At 43.9% G+C, this 23,060-nt stretch overlaps 1 protein-coding gene across 4 annotated transcripts in view; it reads right to left on the bottom strand.

Moving 5' to 3' along the window:
* Window positions 1-23,060, bottom strand: part of LOC131436174 (zinc finger Ran-binding domain-containing protein 2) — a 190,970-nt gene that overhangs the window by 96,869 nt on the left and 71,041 nt on the right. The window contains exon 4 of one of the 4 annotated variants that reach the window (XM_058604716.1): window positions 1,247-1,395. The exons of 2 other annotated variants lie outside the window; for them this stretch is intronic. In XM_058604716.1, the coding sequence (XP_058460699.1) occupies window positions 1,272-1,395 (124 nt within the window). In that variant the 3' untranslated portion in view covers window positions 1,247-1,271. Of the gene's footprint in view, window positions 1-1,246; window positions 2,211-23,060 lie in introns of those variants that run through there. One more of the 4 variants, XM_058604720.1, reaches the window with a different exon arrangement.

Raw genomic sequence — 23,060 nt, 5'->3', positions numbered from 1 at the left:
TACTAACTGTTATTTCTAGCCATCCTGATTTCATTAATTCTTTTACTGAGATACGTTACTACATTTTCTTGTTTCCTTTGGTTGGCGTAGTTTTCAGTTTCGCTCTTTTGCCGTCTTCTTAATCGTTGTGCTAGGCTTCCGATATTACTCTCACTATCTGATGGGCTTCTATTATCGCAGAATGATTTCTGATTCGTATGATATTTTTTCTAGATGCTTCGTCTTTAGCCCTAGCTATAATGTATATGTCCGTCAATTCATCCTATGTGTATACAAACTCTTCCAATTCTTCTTTGGGAATTTTTCTTTAACACCTTTTTTTCCCGGCGACCTCCAAATCAGTCTCATTTCTTTATTTCTCTCAAATGGTTTGTCAATGAGATCTTAAAATTTCAAAACAAATCCCCTGGATGGTGCTATATATAATTTTTAGATGTAAATAATTACGATCTTGGCCGTGGTTATGGTTTCATTAATGTAAATAATCTTGACCTAGTCTCTCATTACTGGTCATTGTATAGCACAAAACTTAAACAGCAACGACGATTGTCATGTTCGCTATGTGCGCAATTCCGATCAGCACAAAATACCAAACCGTCGATGTCATTCATTATTTTGATAGAAGTCGTTCAACCTATATTCGATCGGCTCATTATTATTACTATCATATGCCGCTTATTCCCCTGTATCTTATTCTTATTTTGGTTACTAGCACTTCTAGTTACAATTATGGCCGCGATCGTTGATGTTGTACATAAACGCATTTTGCTGTAGGCTAAGCCCATACGCGCTGATTTTGCCTTTTATAATATATATTTCGTCGAATGCACTCCTATTGCCGAATCCGCCGACTCGCTTTACTATGCCGGTCCGAGAACGGCTAGTGTTGTTTACTCGCAAAATGGTGTGTCAAAATACCGATTCCCTCGCTCATACGCGTAAGGTTCGGTTAATTACCTTGACTATATAAACATAACACCAGTGCCAACTGTTTAGCTGGCCGTGGTTTATTGTCTCTTTAGAGAAAAAAAAATCTGAAGCCTTCATGCCAATAAGGTCACCTAAATAGTTTACCCGCGTTATTTTTCTTTACTTAGTACATGTGCTCCGTATTGACCGTGGTTAAAATGTAAACAAATAAAATGCAAACCTAGTCTATACGTTTGTTGCCTCTAACGAACTTGAAACTTGATCGAGTTCCGATCAGAATAAATACAATAACGGTAATAATTTTTAATTTACTCACCATATTATAACTAATCCGCCGATCATCATTTTGCCTCCAATTTTTCCACTAGCACTATTGGCGTTCCCCTGGCCGCTTTCCTAGCAGCAAACACCACTATCACCAGATGAATATCCTGTATTTTGCCGTGCAGTCCGAGCGGCGTGCGTCTAGGATTGGAGGGGTGTTTTTCACAATCGGAATCATTTTTTTTGTTGTTCTTTAAACTTTTATATACTTTTATTACTTTACAATAAAGGCTTTTACACAATAGCGGCAAACTGCACAATTACAGCAAATTTTTCGCTAAACTGTTATCACTCGTTATTTTTTCTCGGTAACACTAAAGTGTATCTCTTCTTCTTCTGCTGTATGTTTTGTTCACGAAAAGAAGCTATTATCCCTCAGTGAACGTTTCTTCTTCCATTGGATAGTCTACCTTGGGTACGCAAGGAATTTATTAGTTGAGATCTGACATCACGATACTCCACGCATGTCCAAACGATAACCTTCGCCACAAGCACAATGATTGATCTCGGATAGTTCAATTCGAAGGAGATGTGCATCTAACGTGTAGTGATTGGACATGAGTCTGAACATCACACGAATGAAGTCCCTACTCACATCCAGTCCCCTGAACCATGCCTTTGTCGGTATTTTAGGAATAATTGAGTGCATCCACCGACCCAGATCATTTTTATTCCAAGAAGCTTGCAAGCTGGCAAGTGTTCTTCGGCGGGACGCGCTATAGAATTCGTTGAAAGCAATCTCTCTCTTATAAATTTCTCCCTCAATAGCACCACGTTTGGCAAAACTATCGGCTCTTTCATTGCGTGGAATGGAACAATGAGCCGGGACCCAAATTATTGTGATTTTATAATTGTTATTCAATATGACGTTCAGGCACTGTTTTATTTTTCCCAAGAAAAACGGTTCATTTTGCCGGCAGCGTTTGAGCGAATGGCTTCAATTGCACTCAGACTATCTGTGAAGATAAAATAATGGTTTGGAGATAATGTGACGATTACACTCAAACTATAATGAACTACTGCTAACTCTACTATATAAACAGATGCAGGTTCTTGAAGCCTAAATGAAGCTGAAACATTATTGCTGAATACACCAAACCCAGTAGCATCTTCAATTCGTGATCCATCCGTGTAAAATATTTTCTCAGAGTCAATATGCCTGAACTTACTTGTAAATATTTTTGGGATTTCCATCGAGCGTAGGTGTTCCGGCATTCCACGCACTTTGCGCTGCATGGATGTGTTGAAAAATAAAGTTGAGTCAGAGACATTTAGGAGGTTGTCACGGATAGGAATATATCTTGAAGGATCGATTTCCTGTGACATATGGTTAAAATATACTGTCATGAATCTTGTTTGAGATTGAAGCTCAACTAGCCTTTCGAAGTTATTAATAACCAGGGGATTCAGTACCTCACATCTTATTAGCAGTCGCGATGAAAGCTCCCAAAAACGATTCTTCAATGGATCTCCCGTCAGAACTTCAAGACTCATTGTATGTGTCGAATGCATGCAGCCTAAAACAATTCGCAAACAACGATGCTGAATTCGCTCCAGTTTGATAATATGAGAGTTTGCAGCGAAACGAAAGCAAACGCATTCATATTCCATCACTGAAAGTATCGTTGTCTGATACAATTTTATTAGATCTTCCGGATGAGCACCCTACCAAGATCAATAATCAATAACATCCCGTTATTGTTCGAAGAAAATTTACTCTTTGTTGGCATTTTGTTATCAGATACCTAATGTGTCCTCCCCACGTGCATTTGGAATCAAACCACACCCCGAGGTATTTGAAAGTCAAAACCTGTTGGATCATTCTTCCCATAATATATAGCTGAAGCTGCGCGGGATCATGCTTTCATGAAAAGAGGACCAGCTCTGTTTTCTTAGTAGAGAATTCGATACCCAGCTGAACAGCAAAAATAGGCAAGTTATCTAAGGTAGCTTGCAATGGTACCCTGCCATCACCTGCAAATTGTCTTAGTTTGCATGGGGTTACAATGACAGCTGTCAATGTCATTCACGTTATAATTATAGAAGAGCGGACTAAGGCATGACCCTTGCGGGAGACCCATGTAGCTAATTCTGTATGTTACCAAATCGCCATGTGAAAAATACATGCATTTCTCTGACAAAAGGTTGTGCAAATAATTATTTATAATCACTGGAAGTCCATGTTGATGGAGCTTGCCTGAAAGAACATCAATGGAAACTGAATCAAATGCTTATTTAATGTCTAAAAATACAGGTGCCATTTGTTGTTTTTGAGCAAAAACAATTTGGATGTCAGACGAAAGTTAAACTGAGTATCCGACAACACACCGTTCGTCTAGTCGAATTGAAGTCGAGCAAAGAGATAAATCTTGAACGTGCAGGAGGTCTTGGGATCCGTGTCATACTACACATATTTAATACCGTCATGCTAAAATTGTCACAAATATTATATATAAAAGATGATCTGCTATCATTGTACAGAGTCCGGCACTCGAAGTGTAACCAACTTCAGACCTTCGAGCCTGGCGTCAAGGTAAATGCGACATATTATCGGGAAAGTATTCTGGAGGTTGCTTTGAAGCCGTGGGCAAACAAACATTTCGGTGGCAGACCACGGACGTTTCAGCAGGACTCGGCACCGTCTCATAAAGCTCGAGTGAACCAAGAATGGCTGAAAAACAACGTTCCGAACTTCATCACGTCCACACAATGGCTCTCGAATTCACCAGATGCGAATCCAATGGATTATTCTCTTTGGGCCATTTTGGAGAGCAAAGTCCGAACTAAAAGATACACCAGTCTCGGGGCGAGTGGGCCAAAATACTTGCAAGTCACATTCGGGCAGCTTGCGATTCGTTTTTTGACCGTCTCAAGGCCATAGTCAAGGCAAAAGGTGGTCATATCGAGCAAAAGTGAATTGATTCTGAATTTTGCATTATTTTTACACATTTTGTACTTTGAATTGAGTAAAAGTAATTTTCCAAACTGAATTTATGGCACTATGTTACACTTCGAGTGCCGGACCCTGTAAACGGAACCCCATATAATTCTGTGCGAATTGAAATCTTACCTTACCTTACCTAACAGCTATAGGCCTGGGGTGTCCTTTGCTGTATCAAGCATACGTCTCCACATAACTCGGTCCATGGCTGCTCTTCGCCAGCCACTCAAGGCACGGATGCTTCTGAGATCACCCTCCACTTGATCGATACACCTTGCTCGCTGCGCTCCTCTTCTTCTTGTACCAGTCGGATTAGATTCAAGAACCATTTTCTCTGGGTTGTCGTCCGACATTCTTATGACATGCCCAGCCCATCGTAGACGCCCGATTTTAGCTGTCCGTACGATAGGTGGTTCTTCTAGCAGCTATTGCAATTCTTGATTCATACGCCGTCTCCACGTTCCGTCTTCCATCTGCACTCCGCCATAGATGGTCCTCAGTACCTTTCTTTCGAAAACACTGAGGGCGCGTTGGTCCTCTGCCAACATAGTCTAGGTCTCGTGACTATAGAGAATAGCAGGTCTAATGAGCGGTTTGAAGATGGTTAATTTCGTGCGTTGGCTTACTTTTCTCGATTGAAGGGGTTTTTCTGAGTCCAATGTACGCACGATTGCCTGCCAAAATACGTCTATGAATTTCTCTGCTGGTGTCATTATCGGCGGTCACCAGTGAGCCAAAATACATGAACTCGTCAACCACCTTGATATCGTCACCGACTATAAATATTCGTGGTGGGAGGCGTAGTGTTTCTTCTCTAGAGCCTCTTCCTCTCATGTATTTTGTTTCTGACGCATTTATGGCCAGTCCGATACACCTAGCTTCAGCTTTCAGTCCGATGTAGGTTTCCGTCATCTTCTCAAGGTTACGTGTCACAATATTAATATCGTCAGTGAAGCCAAAAAGTTGTACGGACTTTTGGAAGATCGTGCCACTCGTGTCAATCCTCGCTCTTCGAATCACACCTTCCAGGGCAATATTGAACAAGATACAAGAAAGTCCACCACCTTGACGTAGCCCTCTCCGAGATTCAAAGGGACTCGAGAGCGTCCCAGATACTCGGATGTAGCACATCACTCTATCCATCGTTGCTCTGACCAATCGCGTCAGTTTATCTGGGAAACCGTATTCGTGCATTATCTGCCATAGCTGTTCTCGATCGATTGTGTCGTATGCCGCTTTGAAGTCAATGAATAGGTGGTGCGTGGGAACGTTGTATTCACGACACTTCTGGAGTACTTGTCTTATTGCGAATATGTGATCCGTAGTGGCGTGGGCTCCAGTAAATCCCGCTTGGTACGGCCCTACGAACTCCTTAGCTATTGGTGATAGACGACGGCAAAGGATTTAGGAGAGTACCTTGTAGGCGGCGTTCAGCAATGTAATTGCGCGGTAATTGCAACAGTCTAGCTTATCGCCCTTTTTGTAGACGGGACATACCACTCTATCCATCCATTCCTGCGGTAGAATCTCCTCCTTCCAAATCCTAGGAATCATCCAGTGCAGCGCTCTAGCCAGTGCCTCTCTTACATGTTTGAGCAGCTCGCCTGGCAACGGTTTTGTTGTTCCTCAGCTTGCCGATCTCCTCACTTATCTCCGACAAATCAGGGGCTGGAAATCTGTCGTCGGCTGAGCGTGCACCGAGATTGATTCCTGTACCGTTCTCTGTATCTTGTGCTTCACCATTCAGATGCTGGTCATAGTACTGCTTTCACCTGTCGATCACCTCACGTTCGTTCGTGAGAAGGTTACCACTGGTATCTCTGCACATTTCGGCCTGTGGCGTGTAGCCTCTACGTGAGCGGTACACCTACTCATAGCTGATCCATCGCTTCGCGATCTTGGTCTTCCTGGTGGCGCTTTTTCTTCCGGAAAACCGTGTTCTGTCTGTTCCGCGCCTGTCTGTATCGTTCCTCGTTTGCTCTAGTGCGGTGTTGTAGCAACGCCCTTGCTGCATTCTTCTCTTCGACCATCTGCTGACATTCGCCGTCAAACAAGTCATTCCCTCGATTCGATAACCTCGTACCTAGAACGGTTGCAGCAGTGCTACTCACGGCGGACCTTATGTTCCTCCAGCCGTCTTCAAGAGTCGTCGCGCCAAGCTGCTATTCCGTTGGTAGCACTAGCTCCAGTTGTTCGCGTATTCCTCTGCAGTACGAATGCTACGTAGCTGCTCGAGATTGAGTCCTGGCGTTCCTGTGCGACGAGTATTGTGCACCGTCGATAGTTTTGAGCGAATACAAACCGCGACAAGGTAGTGGTCAGAATCAATGTTGGCATTGCGGTAAGTTTCGGACATTGATGACTTCGGAGAAGAATCGCCCGTCGAATAGAACGTGGTCGATTTGATTTTGATCAGGTGATCTCCAGGTGGCTTTGTTGATATCTTTGCAGGGGAAGAAGGTGCTTCGGGAGGCTACCATTCCACGGGAGGCTGCAAAGTTTACGCATCGTTGACCGTTGTCGTTTGTTATCGCGTGCAGGCTCTCCAGCCCGATCACGGGCCTGTACATTGCCTCCTGGCCTACCAGAGCTTTCATGTCGCCGATGACGAGTTTTACATCCCGCCGTGGACAGCTGTCGTAGGTTCGTTTCAGCTGCGCGTAGAATGCTTCTTTCTCGTCATCGGGTCTCTTTTCATGTGGGCAGTGCACGTTGATAATACTGTAATTGAAGAAACGGCCCTTGATATTCAATACGCACATTCTATCACTGATTGGCTGCCTTAATCATTGCAAAATCCCGTTCCTAGAACGTTGGTTGTGCTTCAGCTCTGGTAGAAGGTAGCCGCTCGATGCCCACTTTTTGACACCTTCTGTCCCGTCCAACAAAGTTCCTGCAGTGCTACGACATCGAAGCCGCGAATTTCGGTGGTATCTTGGGTAGCCAAGCGATTTGCAGTTCCATGTTGCCAAACTTCCAATCGTAGTTCTTTGTTCGTTGCGTAGGTCTTTGTCGATTATTCCGAGTCGTATTTCTTTCTTGATCGTACGTAACATGTGTTTTCCGGGTGGATTGTTAGGCCTGCACCAACCTCCTGTCTTGCCGGAGGGCCATCGTGTCAGCACTGTTTAGAGTCCCACACTGACACAAGGACGGTAATCAGCCGCTCCTAACATGGAGAACAGACGCTGTTTCGAGCCGCCCCAACATGGGGAACAGACGCTCGGGTAGGCTCGCTCTCTATAAAGAGAAGGCAAGCCCCCCTTCCATGTCAGCATACGACCAAGGTCCCACCGGGATTGGTTACCCGATCTTTCCTATGGTTACTCGTACCCCAGCCGGTACCGCGGGGAGGTAGGAATAGGAGTTACTGGACAAGAGGCTAAGAACCACATTGGGGCCTGAATTGCACATAGTCCAGTCGTTTACCAACCTATTGAAATTGAAAGTTTTGGGCTCTCTAGTGTTGAGCACGTATCCAGGACACAAGAACTACATGTATTTCGTAAAGAAAAACTAGGTGTGATGGTATGGAATGGTCCACGTGAACCGTTCTCTTTCAGAAACATACATCTCACACTTTAAGTTTAAAAGTGACATCTGTGTCCACTGATCAATCAGTTTCGCCGTCATTGCAATTTGTAAACATTAGTACCGATACCGAACCGGATCGGAAAGGTTTGCAAATTCCTCGACGGTTCATAAGAGGTCAATTTGCTCTTATTCCTGATAACAATAATCCTCTTTTTTTTTAATTAAATTCACCAGTTCAGGACGAATGTTATATATTAACATTTATCCCAACTGGATCAAGATAATTCAAGTTGGTGACCAATTCCAGGCATAAGAATGCTCGAAACCACCTAATGACCTATTGTCAATTTCAAGCAGTATTAGTCCTGTCCACTCCGTGATCGATTCAGATAATATAATAAATTTTCATTTTTTACATTTATAAGCGATCGATCGATCTCGGTGTGGTCCGCCTTTGTCAATACGAAGTATGAATTGACTCCCACCCCCATCCAAGAAGCGGGGGTATGCGCCCTGTAGTGCAATTCATAACATGCGGTACGAAAAGCGGAACAGGAAGACAAATTTTGTCGATACACATGGCTAGGCGATGCAGATCCGGCAAATGTTACTCGAGACGGAAATCTGCGATAGCGTTAAGTGCAAACAAAAAAACCACAATAGTGAACCATAGTCATGACCGAAAAAGAAACCAAGTTCGACAATGGCGGTGGTGATAAGGACAACGACGACAATGAAAATGCCACTACAAATGACACGCCGATAGCGTCGCAAACAGTGATTGCAAAAATAAATTACCCTGAGTTTGATGCAGATGATGTGGACACCTGGTTTATCTGCCTAGAAGCAGCGTTTAGTGTAAATCTAATAAAACACGACAGACAAAAGTTTTACGCAGTGATTGTGGCCCTTGGATCTCGTGCAAAATTTGTCCACACCGCCATTGTCGAATGTAACGAATCAGTGAACAATGACCGATATGAGACGCTCAAAACCGTCATTATGGAACATTTTCGACCATCGGAGATGCAACGTTTTTCGAGTTGAATATCCGGAATGACACTTGGTGACCAGAAACCGAGCGCGCGAAATGCAACGTTTAGGAGGTGCTAGCTGTACAGACACAGTACTCTCAAATCTGTGGTTACGTGCTTTGCCTAATACCGTTCGTTCGATCATCGCATCGATGCCATCCGCTCTGCTCGAGGAGCAAGCGAAAGTCGCCGATAAAATTATGGAGGCATCGCGTGACGAGATATCAGCGATCAAATCAACCGATACATCGTTAATTTCCAATTTGGAACAACGCATCGACTGTCTCGCCGCTTGGAAGAAGCTTTTTCGGGAAATTTTCTAAACCGAGGACGTTCGGTAAGCCGTCATAGAAAGTGTTCACCAGAACGACGTGAATCATCTCGACCAAGAGTACCTGGATTTGTTGGTTCCACTACCACCATGGAGCACAGGCAAAAAAGGCGGGTGGGTACTGTCAGAGACATAACTGGATGTCGTGAATACGAAAACAACTGACATGTTCCATAACACTTCCGAATATCCATTAGTTGATCAATTGTATGAATTATGCAAGCATTCCCCTTTGCACATTTTCCGCAAAAACAAAGAAGGCTTCACTTTTTATTGAGAGGCTTGTTTCTACCTGGTTTCGTTTGTAGCTTTTTCACTAATGGGCGGTCCTAACGGCTATAAAAATATCCGCATTCAGAATTTTAATGTTGATTATTTCATTTCGGATTTGCATAATTTATTGAAAGAAACTATCAATATGCTGAAGGGACTCGTTTCTAGCATTCAGAAAGGTCAAATTGCGTAATTCTCTACGACATTAAACTCTGGAACATTTTTCGCAAAAACAAAGAAGGCTTCACTTGATCTCGTTTACTGTGAGTTTCACACAGCGAAATGTGCACAAATCTAACCAAACTGTTCTAGATTTGCAGTAAACTGAGGATATTTCCCTACGATTTGCGAACAACAAATCCTAATAGTTCTTTAGAAAACTTTTAGAGCCATTAGAACGGCTGATTTTGTGCAATGCTCTCCACTGTTGTTTTTTCACCAATGCTAATGACTTACAGCTGTGACGTAATCGCTCTTGTCGAAAGCGAAACTAATTGTGCAGACGACACAAAACACATCTGCTCGCAGTGGCGATAGAATCCAAACTGATTGAATTTTTGTTAAGAGATTTCCTTTTATGTGATTTCGTTTGTAGCTTTTTCACTAATGGGCGGTCCTAACGGCTATAAAAATAGCCGCATATAGAATTTTAATGTCGATTATTTCATTTCGGATTTGCATAATTTATTGAAAGAAACTATCAATATGTTGTAGAGATTCGTTTCTAGCATTCACAAGGACCAAATTGAGGAACTCACTGCGATATTCACCACTTCTCGGAACATTTTTCCCGGACGATTTGTTGTACAGCAGCAGATATTTCGTTCTCTTCCTTAGAACGCGTTCTGATTGGCTGGTGTTGACATGGATCAAATGAGACAAGTTTTTCAATAGTGTACTATTGAAATACTTCAATGCTTTTGCTATACACGTTTAAATTGAAAAATTTCGATTCTATTGGTAGTTAGATTATATAAATCCTTTCACAGATCACTGAGATATGAGCTTTAAAAATACGAGAAAGGCAAACGCGCCATATGAATTATCCTCTTCGATACTCGTTTATACCAAACATTTCAGAAAAGTTTAATTTTGAATTATTTGAGACTATGTCACAAAACTGAAAATTTTATTATAAAATTGTGATCATATTTCCGATGGCATGTCGCAAGAATTATGTTGATTCATTAGATACAACAATAGATATTCACGATCAAAAACTTATCACTCTCTCAGAGGGTAAATTTTGAAAAGGCACCCCATAGTAAAGTAAGTCGTATTCACGACAAAAGAACCGATTTGAAGAATTCTGGAATTAATAACTGGATCTGAGTTCAAGAATTAAATTTAGAACATAGAACAGACTCAGAACTCAGTTGGATTTTAGTTCTAGAACTACAATCATTTTCCAGAATCCAGTTCAGCACGCAGACTCAGAATTCTAAACTCATATTCCGGAACTAAGCTCTGAAATTTGAAGACGATTTTTCGCCATGAATAAAAAATGGGTTGTATAGAGGTACAGTAAAGTAAATTCCGCTTAATTCTTTAGGAGTATCATTATGGTTTTAAGAACAACCGAATAGAAGTCTGGAATAGAGAACTGGACCCTGAGTTCAAGACCTAAATTTAGATCCAATAACAGACTCAGAATCCAGTTTCAGTCGCTGCTGGTTCTCGCCTTGGTGGCCAGCAAGCGAATAAGAGATGCGACCTGAGCGTTTGAGGTTTTTATTAACCACGCAGAAGGTGCATTCTCTCTCGCTGCTGGTTAACTCCCGCTGCTGCTGCTGGCTGGTCCACGCGCTTCGATGGCCAGCAAGCGAATGAGAGATGCGACCTGAGCGTTTGAGGTTTTTATTAACCACGCAGAAGGTGCATTCTCTCTCGCTGCTGGTTAACTCCCGCTGCTGCTGCTGGCTGGTCCTCGCGCCTCGATGGCCAGCAAGCGAATGAGAGATGCGACCTGAGCGTTTGAGGTTTTTATTAACCACGCAGAAGGTGCATTCTCTCTCGCTGCTGGTTAACTCCCGCTGCTGCTGCTGGCTGGTCCACGCGCTTCGATGGCCAGCAAGCGAATGAGAGATGCGACCTGAGCGTTTGAGGTTTTTATTAACCACGCAGAAGGTGCATTCTCTCTCGCTGCTGGTTAACTCCCGCTGCTGCTGCTGGCTGGTCCACGCGCTTCGATGGCCAGCAAGCGAATGAGAGATGCGACCTGAGCGTTTGAGGTTTTTATTAACCACGCAGAAGGTGCATTCTCTCTCGCTGCTGGTTAACTCCCGCTGCTGCTGCTGGCTGGTCCACGCGCTTCGATGGCCAGCAAGCGAATGAGAAATGCGACCTGAGCGTTTGAGGTTTTTATTAACCACGCAGAAGGTGCATTCTCTCTCGCTGCTGCTGCTGGCTGGTCCACGCGCTTCGATGGCCAGCAAGCGAATGAGAGATGCGACCTGAGCGTTTGAGGTTTTATTAACCACGCAGAAGGTGCATTCTCTCTCGCTGCTGGTTAACTCCCGCTGCTGCTGCTGGCTGGTCCACGCGCTTCGATGGCCAGCAAGCGAATGAGAGATGCGACCTGAGCGTTTGAGGTTTTTATTAACCACGCAGAAGGTGCATTCTCTCTGGCTGCTGGTTCACTCCCGCTGCTGCTGCTGGCTGGTCCTCTCGCCTTGATGGCCAGCAAGCGAATGAGAGATGCGACCTGAGCGTTTGAGGTTTTTATTAATCACGCAGAAGGTGCATTCTCTCGCTGCTGGTTAACTCCCGCTGCTGCTGCTGGCTGGTCCTCGCGCCTCGATGGCCAGCAAGCGAATGAGAGATGCGACCTGAGCGTACGAGATTTTTATTAACCACGCAGAAGGTGCATTCTCTGTCGCTGCTGGTTGATGATTCCACTCCCACGACGTCTGCTTCCATCGAACGCACGAAAAGAAATGATCGATTTTCGACCACGGTTCCCCTTTTATACGCATTCAGTTGACTTGTGAAAAAAACATTGAAAAGTGTCTTTACTGTAACACAGGTCCGCATGATCTCCCAGCATGTCCAACGTATAAATTACGAGGAGATCGCTTGAAGCAATCCCTCAAACAACGCTCACAGCGCTCTTTCGCAGAAATACAGAAAAATGTTACAGCACCGAGACAATCACCAAATCTCTACACTTGCTTGTCAACGGACGAGTGCGACTCTGATGATCATCTCGAAGGTACATCTTCAACTGTCCCTCAAAGTTCTAGGAAAAGGAGAAACATATCATCTCCTAAGCTTCCTAGCAAGGGTTCGAAGGTATCTCTTAAGGGCAATCCAAAAATAACATCAACAGGGAGTGCTGGTGGAAAAAACAAAAATACAAAGCCAAAAGCTCCTAGTTCCGGAGACCTAAAATGCGAAAAAGAATACCCAGCACTCCCGGGGACACCAAAAACTCCCAAGGAGCCAAAGAACATACCATGTGCTGGACTTGTAAAATTCACTGACATTGTGGACTTCATATTCTCTACCTTCAACATTTCTGACCCCCTTAAGAGTCTTTTGATGACTTTTATTCCAGTAGTTAAAACGTTTTTGATGCAGTTGACTGCAAAATGGCCCCTTCTTTCAGCAATCGTATCCTTCGATGGCTAATTTTTCGAACGAGGTCATGGATTGGATTACTGTTTTACAGTGGAACAGTAGAAGTATTATCCCTAAAATAGATTCCTTCAAAATGCTAATAAGAAACCTACAATGTGACGCATTTGCATTATGCGAAACTTGGTTAACTTCTCAGATACCCCTTAACTTCCACGATTTTAATATAATACGCTTGGATCGAGAAAATCCCTACGGAGGAGTACTATTAGGGATCAGAAAGTGCTATTCGTTCTATAGAATTAACCTCCCTCTGATTCCAGGCATTGAAGTAGTCGCATGTCAAGCTAGAATCAAAGATAAAGATCTTTGCATTGCTTCTATATATATTCCTCCTAGAACCTCGGTCGGGCACCTACGTTAGTTTTAGGAGACTTTAACTCACATGGTGTGGGATGGGGTTGTCTTCTTGATGACAATATATCAACTATGATCCATGATATCTGCGACAACTTCAATATGACAATTTTGAATACGGGAGAAATGACACGGATTTCTGCACCACCAGCAAGGCCAAGTGCGCTGGATTTATCCCTTTGCTCGACTTCGCTACGATTAGATTGCAAGTGGAATGTGATCAATGATCCTCACGGTAGCGATCACCTGCCTATCGTAATTTCAATAAACAGCGGTTTAAGACCATCGGAGACAATCAATGTTTCGTGTGAGGTCATACGATTAATTAGAAAAGCTACGCGTCCTCGATATCCGAAAAGATCGAATCTACTCAAGAGCTTCCTCCTAACGATGAATACACGTTTTGGCTGGCTTAATGCTCGAAACCACGATTCAAGCTCAGACGAAACGTGTACCTGGCGCAAAAACTAACATTCGTACTCCAAACCCATGGTGGGACAAAGAGTGCTCAGAACTTAACGCAGAATAGTTTTCAGCGTATAAAAAATTTTAGGAAATATGGAACACCAGACAATTATCGCGAATACGCGGCGCTAGAAATTAAAATGAATCACCCGCGTCGCGACATCGAACATAAACGAAACACCGTTTACGATGATGGAGTTCTCACTTGCGCTCTTGTCGTGTAACAATAAAGCCCCAGGGCTAGACAGAATTAATATCAACTTGTTGAAAAATTTGCCTGACTCTGCCAAAAGGCGCTTATTGAAATTATTCAACAAGTTCCTAGAGGGTAATATTGTGCCACATGACTGGAGGCAAGTGAGAGTTATCGCCATCCAAAAACCAGGGAAACCAGCCTCTAACCACAATTCGTATCGGCCGATTGCTATGCTTTCCTGTATCCGGAAATTGTTCGAAAAAATGATTCTCTTTCGTTTAGATACTTGGGTCGAGACTAACGGCTTACTTTCAGATACACAATTTGGTTTCCGCGGGGGCAAAGGAACGAACGATTGTCTTGCGTTACTCTCAACCGAAATTCAAATGGCATTTGCTCGTAAAGAACAAATGGCATCTGTTTTCCTGGACATCAAGGGGGCTTTCGATTCAGTTTCTATAAAAAGTACGGGTGTGTAATGTCAGAGACATAACTGGATGTCGTGAATACGAATATGATACACTTTATTTATGCTTCCGAATTCGAATTGGTAGTTCATCGATTGTTTGAATTGTGCAACTTTCCCCTCTTTCATTACTAGAAATTTAAACGATGCGCCTAGACTAAATTACAGATTAGTTACATTTAACATTCTGAAACGCACTTAAATACTATGAAATAAGCAGTATAGTTCTTTATAATAAAAAAATGGTGACGATTTGAGTTAGTTCAGCACGCAGACTCTGAATTCTAAACCCATATTCCAGAACTAAGCTCTAAAACATGAAGACGATTTTTCGCCATGACTACCAGAATGGGTTTTATAGAGTACAGTAAAGTAAATTTCCGCATAATTCTTTAGGAGTATTATTATGGTTCTAAAAAGAACCGAATAGAAGAAGTCTGGAATAAAGAACTGGATCCTGAGTTCAAGAACTAAATTTAGAACCAATAACAGACTCAGAATCCAGTTTCAATTCTAGAATTGCAATTTCGAAACTCAAATTAGTTCCGGAATACAGTTCCAGAATCCAGTTTCAGCACGCAGGCTCTGAATTCTAAACCTATATTGCGGAACTAAAATCTGAAAATTGAACTTCTCGTTACGACTACCGAAAACCAAATGATGGCAGGTGCTCTCTCCGTCGCTGATGGTTTAACTCCCGCGATGGCAGTCTGCTCGCCTTGAAGGCCAGCAAGCGAATGAAAGCTGCTACCTGAGCGTTTGTGCTTTTAACCACGCAGAAGGCGCTCTCTCCGTCGCTGCTGGTTGATGGTTTAACTCTCGCGATGGCAGTCTGCTCGCCTTGAAGGCCAGCAAGCGAATGAAAGTTGCTACCTGAGCGTTTGAGGTTTTAACCACGCAAAAGGCGCTCTCTCCGTCGCTGCTGGTTGATGGTTTAACTCTCGCGATGGCAGTCTGCTCGCCTTGAAGGCCAGCAAGCGAATGAAAGCTGCTACCTGAGCGTTTGAGGTTTTAACCACGCAAAAGGCGGTCTCTCCGTCGCTGCTGGTTGATGGTTTAACTCCCACGACGTCTGCTTCCATCGAACGCACGAAAAGAAATGATCGATTTTCACCACGGTTCCCCTTTTATAGGCATTCAGTTGAAGATATGTGCCTGACTACCTCAAAATCGTCGTCCTTGCGCGAAAAACCCAAGCGAAAGTAAAGAGTTTTCCGCATTATTTTAAAATTTTGAGAAAACTTAATTTTTGAGTTGTTTATGGTTATCTCACACTGTTCAAAATATTATCCCAAATTCCTGATCATATTTTTGATGAAATGGTGAAAAAATTATGTTGCTACCATTAATACAAGTCGAGATATTCACGATTAAGTTCTGCCCATTCTTCCATATGGCTAATTTTGAAAAGGCACCCCATAGTAAAGTAAGTCGTATTCACGACAAAATGGGTTGTATAGAGCTACAGTAAAGTAAATTCCGCATAATTCTTTAGGAGTATTATTATGGTTTTAAGAACAACCGAATAGAAGTCTGGAATAGAGAACTGGACCCTGAGTTCAAGACCTAAATTTAGATCCAATAACACTCAGAATCTAGTTTCAGTCGCTGCTGGTTCTCGCCTTGGTGGCCAGCAAGCGAATGAGAGATGCGACCTGAGCGTTTGAGGTTTTTAACCACGCAGAAGGTGCATTCTCTCTCGCTGCTGGTTGAAAGTTTAACTCCCGCTGCTGCTGCTGGCTGGTCCTCGCGCCTCGATGGCCAGCAAGCGAATGAGAGATGCGACCTGAGCGTTTGAGGTTTTTATTAACCACGCAGAAGGTGAATTCTCTCTCGCTGCTGGTTAACTCTCGCTGCTGCTGCTGGCTGGTCCTCGCGCCTCGATGGTCAGCAAGCGAATGAGAGATGCGACCTGAGCGTTTGAGGTTTTTAACCACGCAGAAGGTGCATTCTCTCTCGCTGCTGGTGGAAAGTTTAACTCCCGCTGCTGCTGCTGGCTGGTCCTCGCGCCTCGATGGCCATCAAGCGAATGAGAGATGCGACCTGAGCGTTTGAGGTTTTTATTAACCACGCAGAAGGTGCATTCTCTCTCGCTGCTGGTTAACTCTCGCTGCTGCTGCTGGCTGGTCCTCGCGCCTCGATGGCCAGCAAGCGAATGAGAGATGCGACCTGAGCGTTTGAGGTTTTTAACCACGCAGAAGGTGCATTCTCTCTCGCTGCTGGTTAACTCTCGCTGCTGCTGCTGGCTGGTCCTCGCGCCTCGATGGCCAGCAAGCGAATGAGAGATGCGACCTGAGCGTTTGAGGTTTTTATTAACCACGCAGAAGGTGCATTCTCTCTCGCTGCTGCTGCTGGCTGGTCCTCGCGCCTCGATGGCCAGCAAGCGAATGAGAGATGCGACCTGAGCGTTTGCGGTTTTTATTAACCACGCAGAAGGTGCATTCTCTCTCGCTGCTGGTGGAAAGTTTAACTCCCGCTGCTGCTGCTGGCTGGTCCTCGCGCCTCGATGGCCAGCAAGCGAATGAGAGATGCGACCTGAGCGTTTGAGGTTTTTATTAACCACGCAGAAGGTGCATTCTCTCTCGCTGCTGGTTAACTCTCGCTGCTGCTGCTGGCTGGTCCTCGCGCCTCGATGGCCAGCAAGCGAATGAGAGATGCGACCTGAGCGTTTGAGGTTTTTAACCACGCAGAAGGTGCATTCTCTCTCGCTGCTGGTTAACTCTCGCTGCTGCTGCTGGCTGGTCCTCGCGCCTCGATGGCCAGCAAGCGAATGAGAGATGCGACCTGAGCGTTTGAGGTTTTTATTAACCACGCAGAAGGTGCATTCTCTCTCGCTGCTGCTGCTGGCTGGTCCTCGCGCCTCGATGGCCAGCAAGCGAATGAGAGATGCGACCTGAGCGTTTGAGGTTTTTATTAACCACGCAGAAGGTGCATTCTCTCTCGCTGCTGGTGGAAAGTTTAACTCCCGCTGCTGCTGCTGGCTGGTCCTCGCGCCTCGATGGCCAGCAAGCGAATGAGAGATGCGACCTGAGCGTTTGAGGTTTTTATTAACCACGCAGAAGGTGCATTCTCTCTCGCTGCTGCTGCTGGCTGGTCCTCGCGCCTCGATGGCCAGCAAGCGAATGAGAGATGCGACCTGAGCGATTGAGGTTTTTATTAACCAGGCAGAAGGTGCATTCTCTCTCGCTGCTGGTGGAAAGTTTAACTCCCGCTGCTGCTGCTGGCTGGTCCTCGCGCCTCGATGGCCAGCAAGCGAATGAGAGATGCGACCTGAGCGTTTGAGGTTTTTATTAACCACGCAGAAGGTGCATTCTCTCTCGCTGCTGGTTGATGGTTCCACTCCCACGACGTCTGCTTCCATCGAACGCACAAGAAGAAATGATCGATTTTCGACCACGGTTCCCCTTTTATACGCATTCAGTTGAAGATATGTGCCTGACTATCTCAAAATCGTCGTCCTTGCGCGAAAAACCCAAGCGAAAGTAAAAAGTTTTCCGCGTTGTTTTCAAATTTTAAGAAAACTTAATTTTTGAGTTGTTTGTGGTTATCGCACACTGTTCAAAATATTATCCTGAATTCCTGATCATATTTTTGATAAAATGGGGAAAGAATTATGTTGCTACCATTAATACAAGTCGAGATATTCGCGATTAAGTTCTGCCCATTCTTCCATATGGCTAATTTTGAAAAGGCGCCCCATAGTAAAGTAAGTCGTATTCACGACAAAAATTCTATCTGAGCAGTTGCATCAACATGGTCTTTCATCAGTTTTGAATAACTTTTTATATAATCTATTGTTCGAGAAACACATGCATTTTGAACAGGGTGATTTGTCGACAATACGATTCAGTTACATGGGTCTTCCTCAGGGCTCATGTTTATGCCCCCTTTTATACAATTTTTACGTAAACGACATCGACAAATGTATCAACACATCTTGCACGCTAAGACAACTTGCCGACGACAGCGTTGTGTCCATTATTGGACCCAAAGCTGGCGATCTGCAAGGGCCGTTACAAGATACTCTTGCCAACTTATCTGCATGGGCTATTCAAATGGGTATTGAATTCTCTACGGAGAAAACTGAGCTGGTTGTATTTTCGAGGAAGCAAGAGCCAGCCCAATTACAGCTTCAACTAAGGGGTGAAACCATAGCTCAGGTCTTCACATTTAAATATCTCGGGGTCTGGTTCGACTCCAAAGGCACCTGGGGATGTCACATTAGGTATCTGAAACGAAAATGCCAACAGAGAATCAATTTTCTTCGTACAATAACCGGAACTTGGTGGGGTGCCCACCCAGGAGACCTGATCAGGCTGTACCAAACAACGATATTGTCCGTAATGGAATATGGATGCTTCTGCTTCCGATCCGCCGCGAACACCCATTTCATTAAACGGGAAAGAATTCAGTATCGTTGTTTGCGTATTGCCTTAGGTTGCATGCAGTCGACTCACACGATGAGTCTCGAAGTGCTCGCGGGCGTCTTACCGTTGAAAAATCGATTCTGGGATCTATCATATCGATTGATAATCCGATGCGATATCTAGAATCCGATGGTGATTGAAAACTTCGAAAGACTTGTCGAGCTCAATTCTCAGACCCGTTTTATGTCCTCGTATTTTGATTACATGGCTCAGAATATTAATCCTTCTTCGTTTGTTTCCAACCGTGCTCATTTCTTGGATACTTCTGATTCTACTGTGTTTTTCGACACATCCATGAGAAAAGAGATTCGTGGAATTCCGGATCACATACGCCGTCAAGTGATTCCTAATATTTTTAATAACAAATTTAGAACAGTCAGTTTTACACTGACGGATCAAACATCAACAGGTCCACAGGCTTCGGCATCTTCAATCAGAACATCACCGCTTCATACAAACTCAGTGATCCGGCTTCAGTTTACGTCGCAGAGCTAGCTGCTATTCAGTACACCCTCGGGATATATTCCTAATATTTTTAATAACAAATTTAGAACAGTCAGTTTTACACTGACGGATCAAACATCAACAGGTCCACAGGCTTCGGCATCTTCAATCAGAACATCACCGCTTCATACAAACTCAGTGATCCGGCTTCAGTTTACGTCGCAGAACTAGCTGCTATTCAGTACACCCTCATTGAAACATTGCCCAAAGATCATTACTTTATCGTTACAGACAGTCTAAGTTCAATAGAGGCTCTTCGGACAATAAAGCCAGAGAAGCATTCCCCATATTTCCTGGGAAAAATACGAGAACTATTAAGATCTTTATCTAAACGATCTTATTTAATTTCCTTTGTTTAGGTCCCCTCACATTGCTCTATATTGGGCAATGAAAAGGCGGATTGCTTAGCTAAAATGGGCGCATCGCAAGGTGATATCTATGAAAGACCAATTTACTTCAATGAGTTTTTCAGATACTCTCGTCAGAGGACACTCGAAAGTTGGCAAAACACATAGAGCAATGGAGAACTGGGACGATGGCTACACTCCATTATCCCTAGGGTATCGACGAAACCATGGTTCAGGGGGATGAACGTGAGTCGCGATTTCATTCGCGTGATGTCTCGGCTCATGTCCAATCACTACACATTCAACGCGCATCTCCGGCGTATTGGGCTCGCAGAGAGCGGTCTCTGCGCTTGTGGTAACGGTTATCAGGACATCGAGCATATCGTGTGGACGTGCGTGGAGTATACTGACGCCAGGTCTTTATTGAAGGACTCCCTCAGGGCTCGAGGTAGACCACCTGATGTACCTGTTCGAGATGTGTTGGCAAATCGGGATATTTCATATATGATGCTCATATACAAGTACCTTAAACACATAAATATACAAGTGTGATCCGTTGCATCTGGCATAGAAAGTTCTCCTTTCCTTGGCGAGGTTAAGAATAATCTTCACCTACAGGTTCGGCACTAACATCCGCCCGATTCTCCCGATCCCCTGTCTGTCTACCATCTCTTTCGAAACTAACAAGATCTTCTTGCTGTCACTAACTTTTTCGCATACCCCTTCCCCCGTTTCTTCACCATCTCGATGTAAACTAATTAGATCTTTGTCGTTTTTAGTCATTCGTTCCCATACCATTTTTTCCACTCCGTTTTCCACAACATTTACTTCTCCATGTTCTTTTTTTTCATTCTCTTCGGCAACATCATTATCATCGCCCACGGAAAGCCGCCCCAGTCAACATGCGGGCCACCCGCCGGGTTCTCGTAATCCGGGGGTGTTTCCCGCGGACCCACAAAAGAATGCGGCAACCTTTGAAATGTTTCCATGTCACGAGAATTATTCCCATGTTTTCATCACCACCGCCACGAAGAACCACTCCCATCGATGAGGGACACACGCCGGATCTTCAAAGACTCAAGAGTGTTTCCTGAGGACCCACAGGGACAAACCCTTGGCATCATAAACTTAACAGATTGTGCCTTAATAAAATATATCTTTGAAAAAAAAAAAGAAAATATTCTCGTGTATCGATCTACAGCGAGCATACCATCAAATTCCAGTCGCACCTGAGGACATCCCAAATACGGCTATTACTACTCCAATCGGACTATTCGAGTTCAAATATATGACATTCGGACTCCGGAACGCTGGACAAACGTTACAAAGACACCTTCACGATATTTTGGGCGACATTGATTTTGTTTTCCTATATGTCGATGATCTTTGTATACAGGGTCCGGCACTCGAAGTGTAACCAACTTCAGACCTTCGAGCCTGGCGTCAAGGTAAATGCGACATATTATCGGGAAAGTATTCTGGAGGTTGCTTTGAAGCCGTGGGCAGACAAACATTTCGGTGGCAGACCATGGACGTTTCAGCAGGAGTCGGCACCGTCTCACAAAGCTCGAGTGAACCAAGAATGGCTGAAAAACAACGTTCCGAACTTCATCACGTCCACACAATAGCTCTCGAATTCACCAGATGCGAATCCAATGGGTTATTCTCTTTGGGCCATTTTGGAGAGCAAAGTCCGAACTAAAAAATACACCAGTCTCGAGGCGCTGAAAAAAGTTATTGTCCGCGAGTGGGCCAAAATACACCTGAGGGTCACATTCGGGCAGCTTGCGATTCGGTTTTTGACCGTCTCAAGGCCATAGTCAAGGCAAAAGGTGGTCATATCGAGCAAAAGTGAATTGATTCTGAATTTTGTATTATTTTTACACATTTTGTACATAATTAAGTAAAAGTAATTTTCCAAACTGAATTTATGGCCTTTTTAATTTGTTACACTTCGAGTGCCGGACCCTGTAGCATCCGATAACATCGAACAACACAAGCAGCATCTTCGTCTGGTATTCGAGCGACTTAGAGCAAACGGCCTAACCATTGTAGCATGATAATATTGATCCGACTAACCCAAATTAAACACTTTCCCACATTCCAGCATTCACACGATCTCTAACCAATCCTTCTCTGATCACAGATCATAAACCAAAACCGAAAATCCCAAACACCAATCCTTACATTCTTTATCCTTTAAGTACCATGCATCCAAATTAGTAACAGGTCGTAAAAACACTTGACGATCGTTACATTTCCCAAGAGCCAACCATTTGGTTCACATTAAGTTCCCATGCTAGCCGTCCGTGTTGCAACATATGCTGCACACGGCGAGCTAAGCAAGCTTCTCACACTATCCGCCGATGCGACAATTCTTTCCCTTGCGTAATGCGCTATAGGTTCAATCGCCTCTTGCTGCATTGATGCACCAATCGATATTCTCTCTCTTTTCCCTCTCTCCCACTAACAATTTATTTAACGAAAGTATTGTAACTGGCTCCTCCCACCTTATGTACATCGTAGAACAGGTTAGCTTAACTTTAAAACATTTGAATAAAACCAATCTCGAACGAACAACTAAAGGTGAAGGTTCTTTCATCATTTCAATGGCAAAAGAAAAGAAATCCTTCCAACATTTTAACATGTCCCCAAAAATAGTAATCGTGCAAAAGAAATCGTACATATCGTACATGGCGACAGTGACAACAGCGATTCCGTGCAAACTGTGATTCCGTTAGTTCAGACAGAGGACTCGCTAGAACAGTGAAAAAAAAAAAGTGAAGTATGCGCCAATAGTTGCAGTTGCGCGAAAGAAAAAAAAAACATTTTGTTCTTCACAAAGCGAAGTGAATCAAAGGGAGCTCGCTAGAGCTAGAGACTGTATTTTGCACTAATTGAGCAGGATTTTCACTCCAGATTATGTGGTTAGTTGAAAGTGCTACACGTTTTGCCGGCTATCGTCAAACAGGAAGACAACGACGCGTTGTAATTTATCCACGGATTTAGTGAATCAGTTAGCGAAAGTGGAGCAAAACGTCACAATCTAGTGCGCCGTGGTTTCGGTTAAGTCACTACACGTGCCAAGTGTCGTGCTTTTGTTTTGCCGTAAAAAAAAAAAACAACGCGCAGACAGCACCACCGCCTCAGGCTACCTTCTCCTTCTGCGGTGAAAGTTCCGGACAATGGGATTTGGATTCTACGCCCCATATAGATAAGTAGCTAGAATAGTGAAAAATAGAAAATAGTTATGGATAGACAGTGATAAATAGCAAAAGTTCTTTTATTCATTTTT

The sequence above is a fragment of the Malaya genurostris genome, chromosome 3, assembly GCF_030247185.1.
Source record: "Malaya genurostris strain Urasoe2022 chromosome 3, Malgen_1.1, whole genome shotgun sequence".
NCBI classification, from domain to species: Eukaryota; Metazoa; Arthropoda; class Insecta; order Diptera; family Culicidae; genus Malaya; species Malaya genurostris.
Note: the sequence above shows the minus strand (reverse complement) of the source record. Positions and strands in the feature narration are given on the sequence as shown.